The sequence below is a fragment of the Gobio gobio genome, assembly GCF_949357685.1.
Source record: "Gobio gobio genome assembly, chromosome: 12".
NCBI classification, from domain to species: Eukaryota; Metazoa; Chordata; class Actinopteri; order Cypriniformes; family Gobionidae; genus Gobio; species Gobio gobio.
In genome coordinates this window covers 3256534-3264033 of record NC_137105.1, presented here as the reverse complement: position 1 = coordinate 3264033, position 7500 = coordinate 3256534, and the positions used below count along the sequence as shown (strand labels likewise).

General features: G+C 44.4%; 1 protein-coding gene across 1 annotated transcript in view; it reads left to right on the top strand.

Moving 5' to 3' along the window:
* LOC307135633 (uncharacterized protein) overlaps window positions 1-7500 on the top strand; it is a gene marked incomplete at both ends in the record, with an annotated part of 33677 nt that overhangs the window by 26081 nt on the left and 96 nt on the right. Inside the window, 6 exons of the mRNA XM_079832206.1 lie at window positions 411-506; window positions 592-687; window positions 761-856; window positions 2183-2284; window positions 4380-4485; window positions 4568-4684. Coding sequence (XP_079688332.1) covers window positions 411-506; window positions 592-687; window positions 761-856; window positions 2183-2284; window positions 4380-4485; window positions 4568-4684 — 613 coding nt within the window. The remainder of the gene's footprint in view (window positions 1-410; window positions 507-591; window positions 688-760; window positions 857-2182; window positions 2285-4379; window positions 4486-4567; window positions 4685-7500) is intronic.

Below are 7500 nucleotides of genomic sequence, written 5' to 3'. Positions count from 1 at the left end.
CAGTAAAAGTATTGCAATATTCTTTTGTTTTTGTATTTATACATCAAATGCATAACAGGTATGTTTTATGTTAATGCACTAAACTAATATGTTTACACATTTGACCGACAGTTTTATCCTAAATGACCTGCATTGCATTCTGGGCAAACTGCGGCCTTGCCGCCCTATGTAATGCCTCCTTGCTGAATAAAAGTCTTCATTTCTTTCAAACACTGATCTGAAACGTTTGCAGGGCTGTGTAAATGTGACTTGTGTGTGTGTGTGTGTGTGTGTGTGTGTGTGTGTGTGTGTGTGTGTGTGTGTGTGTGTGTGTGTGTGTGTGTGTGTGTGTGTGTGTGTGTGTGTGTGTGTGTGTGTGTGTGTGTGTGTGTGTGTGTGTGTGTGTGTGTGTGTGTGTGTGTGTGTCTCAGCCATGTGTTCTCCACCCTGCGCTCATGGAGGCTCCTGTATGAGGTGGAACGTGTGTCTGTGTCCTCCGGGCTGGACGGGAGACGGCTGTCACACAGGTAACGGATGACCGCATCTCACACACACACACACACACACTGTAACACTGCTGATGATGTGTGTGTGTGTGTGTGTGTGTCTCAGCGGTGTGTGAGCTGCCATGCGGTAACAGTGGACGGTGCGTGGCTCCTAACACCTGCCAGTGTCCCTCAGACTACAGCGGACCGCAGTGTCTCACCCGTGAGTATGTGTGTGTGTGTGTGTGTGTGTGTGTGTGTTCAGCATTATCGTCTGTAAATGTGTGTGTTTGCAGCTCTGTGTTCTCCTCCGTGTGTGAATGGCGGGAGGTGTGTGGACATCAACACCTGCAGCTGTGTGGACGACTGGACAGGAGCTCGCTGTCAGATAGGTGACCACACACACACACACACGCACACACACACTCACACACACACTCACACACTCACACACACTCACACACTCACTCACACAAACACTATCACACACACACACACACACACACACACACACACTCACTCACACAAACACTATCACACACACACACACACACACACACACACACACTCACTCACACAAACACTATCACACACACACACACACACACACACACACACACACACACACACTCACTCACACAAACACTATCACACACACACACACACACTCACTCACACAAACACTATCACACACACACACACACTCACACAAACACTATCACACACACACACACACACACACACACACTCACTCACACAAACACTATCACACACACACACACACACGCACTCACTCACACAAACACTATCACACACACACACACACACACACACACACTCACTCACACAAACACTATCTCACACACACACACACGCTCACTCACACAAACACATTCTCACACACACACTCACGCTCACTCACACAAACACAAACACACTCTCACACACACTCTCACACACTCTCTCACACACACTCACACTCTCACACTCACTCACACACACTCACACACTCTCACACACACACACACACACACACAGACACACACATGTTTGTTTTTGTGAAATGTGAGGACATTCCATAGGCGTAATGGTTTTTATACCGTACAAACCGTATTTTCTATCCCCTTACACTGCCCCTAAACCTACCCATCACACACACACACACACACACACACACACACTGCCCCTGCCCCTAAACCTACCCATCACACACACACACACACACACACACACAGACACACACACACACACACACACACACACACACACACACACACACACACACACACACACACTGCCCCTGCCCCTAAACCTAACCCTCACAGGAGACTGTGCAGTTCACTTTCTGTGAAAAAAAACTTGTTCTGTGTGATTTATAAGCATTTTGAAAAGTGAGGACATGGGGAACGTCCTCATATTTCACCCTCTTTTTGTAATACCTGTGTCATACCCATGTCATTATACACATTTATGTCCTGATATTTCACAAAAACATGCCCACGCGCGCACACTCACTCACACACACACACTCACATACTCTCTCACACACACTCACACTCTCATACACACACACACACACACACACACACACACGCACAGACATACTCTCTCACACTCCATCACTCACTCACTCACACACACACGCACACACTCACACTCTCATACACACACTTACTCACTCACTCAAATACTGTTTGTGTGTTTGTTTTCCTCCTCAGAACCCGTCAGGTGTGTGTCGGCGTGTAAAAACGGTGGTGTGTGTGTGGGACTCAACAGATGCCAGTGTGTGGATGGATTCACTGGAACCCTCTGCGAGACGGGCACGTGACATCATTCAGTTTTCAGTTCACTGTGACATCATCCATTATCATGACATCATTTATTCCTGATGAATGACATCACATCATCATTAATTCATCATGACAGTTAAAGCTGCGGTCCGTAACTTTTTTTGGTCCGGAGTCAAAGCAAAAGATTAGACTGTACAGAAACTGAAATATACAGGTAGCGCTAACACACACTAAACACACGTAGTGCCGCAATGCTGATGTCAACATTAACAATTTGAGAACAAAGTATAATAATAATAAATATAGCTGCAAGAGGCAATACCAGGGCCAAGCGCAAATAAGAAGACAAGAGATGTCAAAATGGCTGGCAGTGTCAGACCAACTGCAACAATGAGCAATTAAACACATTTTAAGATGATTTTAGGCAAAAAGGCTGAAAAATGCATTGTGGTCTATGGGAATTTCATGTTTTGTTCTATTATAGCGCCACCAAGAGGCACAATCCTACTATTTTTTGTATGTGTCCTCGGAGTGAGCCCATACATGTGTGTGTCAATTTTGATGAAAATATCTCATTTCGTTTTGGAGTTATAGTCATTTATATGAATAAACGCGTAAAAAATGACACACCTGACTTTGATTGGATTTTACTCCCCCTTACTATCAATATTTTGACATTTGGGCATTAGTGTGAAGCTATCGACCTATGTTTCCGAACTTCTGACGCTGGTTTCGTCTCGATCGGACTAGCGGTTTCGAAGATATCAGCTAATGTTTTTTAAGCGCTAAATTACAACGCTGCACAAACCATACGCCGAAACCTGGCAAGTCTGGTATCGTTGGACTCGGCGAGGATTCAGGAGACAAAAAAAGTTACTCCCATGAAAATAAGTCAACCACACCCAAAGTTATAAGCGTTTGAAGAAAAAAAATCTCCACTAGGTGGTGCTGTTCCGAAACTTCTCAGGCTCCTTCAGGGCATCGTGCTGATGACCCATACCGAGTTTCGTAACAATCCATTCATGTGTTCATAAAATACAGCATTTTAGCACATAATTCAAAATGGCCGACAGCCAAAATGGCTGATATGGTAAAATTGGATATCAGTCGACTCTGCATGACGTCCCGAATGTAACGAGACCACTTTTATGATTTTTTGGACGGTTCAGAAATTATAAGCCAAAATAGCCTTTTTTGTATCTGCGGACCAGTAGGTGGCGCTGCGCCGAAACACTGCAGGTTGACTCAGGTTATGCTTGTGATGACATGTGCCAAGTCTGGTTTGAATACGATAAAGCGTTGTGGAGATATAGGCTTAAGTGTGTTTTCGCAACTGCTATGTAAAATTTGTTTGCGCGTTTATCGAAAAACAATTTGACGAATCAACTTGAATTCCATAACTTTTTGTCAGCATGGTCTGAAGATGATCTGGTTAAAATTTTGTGACAACAGAGCAACGGCCTAGGATGAGTTTGAAAAAGTAGGTTTTTGGGAAAATTCAAAATGGTCAAAAATGTTTTTTTCCAAGGAATCAGAGGAAAAAATTATTTTGTCTCTATCCCTTATGGTTCAAAAGTTATAACCATAAACATGAAGGACACTTTGGACAGGTGGTGGCGCTAGAGGGATTGTTTTAGAGACTCCAAAATTGGTGTGGTTGATGTTGGGCCAGTCCTCTATCTGTGTGCCAAATTTCATAACTTTTCGGCAAACGGTTCTAGGGGCTGCTATAGACTTCAAGTGCAGAATAATAATAAGAAATCTAACAGTTTCAATAGGAGCCTCCGTTGCTTGGCCTCTAATAATTTGCACGGTTTGATGTGATGTGAGCTAAGCGATCGTTAGATTTAATCACTGTTGTTAGCGTGATTTATTGTAATGCTTTTTTTCCTCAGTCGGTCAGAACCAAAGTGGCGCACGTTACTTGTTCGGATGACATTTTCCAATGAAAACTTATTTAGGATCATACCTCCATACCATACCACAATGGCATAAGTTATTATTTGTGAAAAATTTCTGTTCAGTTTGCAGTGATTCTTCTTTTCATCCTGTGCTGTTTATGTTCAGTGAACATCATTCTACAGTTTGTGCTAATGTGTGTGTGTGTGTGTGTGTGTGTGTGTAGCTGTCACTACGCCGTGTGTTCCTCCCTGCCAACACGGTGCTGCCTGCGGCCCTCTGAACACCTGTGTGTGCCCGACGGGGACGAGTGGCATACGCTGTGAGAGACTGTAAGAGAACACACACACACACACACACACACACACACTGTACTCGTACACCGTCCCATCATCCCGTCCTCTTGGGTTTCAGCACATGTCCTGTCGTGACTACGGTGGTCAGTATGGCCCGAGCGGTGCGGAAAGGCTTTCGGGAGAGTTATGTGGATCGCTGCGGACCACTGGGCGTCCAACTCTGTACTAAATACAGGTCAGTCACACACACACACACACACTGATGAGCAATGCTAAATTACAGTCAGAAATCAACTTTTCCATTAAAGGGTTAGTTCACCCAAAAATGTAAATTCTGTCATTAATTACTGACCCTCATGTGGTTGGACACCCGTCAGACCTCCGTTCATCTTCAGACACAAATGAAGATATTTTAGTGTAAATCTGATGCTCTGAAAGGCCTCCATTGGCTCAACTTTACACTCTCAAGACCCTTAAAAGACACTAAAGACTAAAGTTACAAAGTCCATCTCACTACAGCGGCTCTACAATAACTTTATGAATCGACGAGAATTAGATTTTGTGTGCAAAAAAAACCTAAATAAAGACTTATATAGTGATGATGATTTCAAAATGCGGCATCATGAAGCTTCAGAGCGTTATGAATCAGTGAGTTGATTCATGATTCGGATCGCGTGTCAAACCGCCAAACTGCTGAAATACGTGACTTTGTTAAAACGACCCAATCGCTGGGTTAAAACGACCCAATCGCTGGGTTAAAACAACCCAATCGCTGGGTTAAAACGACCCAATCACTGGGTTAAAACGACCCAATCGCTGGGTTAAAACGACCCAATCGCTGGGTTAAAACGACCCAATCGCTGGGTTAAAACGACCCAATCACTGGGTTAAAACAACCCAATCACTGGGTTAAAACAACCCAATCACTGGGTTAAAACGACCCAATCGCTGGGTTAAAACAACCCAATCACTGGGTTAAAACGACCCAATCGCTGGGTTAAAACGACCCAATCACTGGGTTAAAACGACCCAATCGCTGGGTTAAAATGACCCAATCACTGGGTTAAAACGACCCAATCGCTGGGTTAAAACAACCCAATCACTGAGTTAAAACGACCCAATCGCTGGGTTAAAACGACCCAATCACTGGGTTAAAACGACCCAATCGCTGGGTTAAAATGACCCAATCACTGGGTTAAAACGACCCAATCGCTGGGTTAAAATGACCCAATCACTGGGTTAAAACGACCCAATCGCTGGGTTAAAACAACCCAATCACTGGGTTAAAACGACCCAATCGCTGGGTTAAAATGACCCAATCACTGGGTTAAAACGACCCAATCGCTGGGTTAAAACAACCCAATCACTGGGTTAAAACGACCCAATCGCTGGGTTAAAATGACCCAATCACTGGGTTAAAACGACCCAATCGCTGGGTTAATATGACCCAATCACTGGGTTAAAACGACCCAATCGCTGGGTTAAAACAACCCAATCACTGAGTTAAAACGACCCAATTGCTGGGTTAAAACGACCCAATCACTGGGTTAAAACGACCCAATCGCTGGGTTAAAACAACCCAATCACTGAGTTAAAACGACCCAATCGCTGGGTTAAAACGACCCAATCGCTGGGTTAAAACAACCCAATCACTGGGTTAAAATAACATCTGAAGATGAACGGAGGTCTTACGGGTGTCGAACGACATGAGGGTAAGTAATTAATGACAGAATTGTCCTTTTTGAGTGAACTAACCCTTTAAAGAGGACCTACACTACACTCACCTAAAGGATTATTAGGAACACCTGTTCAATTTCTCATTGATGCAATTATCTAATCAACCAATCACATGGCAGTTGCTTCAGTGCATTTAGGGGTGTGGTCCTGGTCAAGACAATCTCCTGAACTCCACACTGAATGTCGGAATGGGAAAGAAAGGGGATTTAAGCTATTTTGAGCGTGGCATGGTTGTTGGTGCCAGACGGGCCGGTCTGAGTATTTCACAATCTGCTCAGTTACTGGGATTTTCACGCACAACCATTTCTAGGGTTTACAAAGAATGGTGTGAAAAGGGAAAAGCATCCAGTATGCGGCAGTCCTGTGGGAGAAAATGCCTTGTTGATGCTAGAGGTCAGAGGTCATGGGCCGACTGATTCAAGCTGATAGAAGAGCAACTTTGACTGAAATAACCACTCGTTGAGGCGGATGGGCTACAACAGCAGAAGACCCCACCGGGTACCACTCATCTCCACTACAAATAGGAAAAAGAGGCGACAATTTGCTCAATTTGCTCACCAAAATTGTACAGTTGAAGACTGGAAAAATGTTGCCTGGTCTGATGAGTCTGGATTTCTGTTGAGACATTCAGATGGTAGAGTCAGAATTTGGCGTAAACAGAATGAGAACATGGATCCATCATGCCTTGTTACCACTGTGCAGGCTGCTGGTGGTGGTGGTGTAATGGTGTGGGGGATGTTTTCTTGGCACACTTTAGGCCCCTTAGTGCCAATGGGCATCGTTTAAATGCCACGGCCTACCTGAGCATTGTTTCTGACCATGTCCATCCCTTTATGAGCACCATGTCCCCATCCTCTGATGGCTACTTCCAGCAGGATAATGCACCGTCTCAAAGCTCCAATCATTTCAAATTGGTTTCTTGAACATGACAATGAGTTCACTGAACTAAAATGGCCGCCACAGTCACCAGATCTCAACCCAATAGAGCATCTTTGGGATGTGGTGGAACGGGAGCTTCGTGCCCTGGATGTGCATCCCACAAATCTCCATCAACTGCAGATGCTCTCCTATCAATATGGGCCAACATTTCTAAAGAATGCTTTCAGCAGCTTGTGGAGTCAATGCCACGTAGAATTAAGGCAGTTCTGAAGGCGAAAGGGTCAAACACAGTATTAGTGTGTGTTCCTAATAATCCTTTAGGTGAGTGTATATTAATGCAACACGTGTCAACATTGCTTATTATTGGTTTCATCAATACACACGTCACAGTCGTCACGCTTCTCTTCGCTGCTCTGCGCTCACACACTCTTGTGT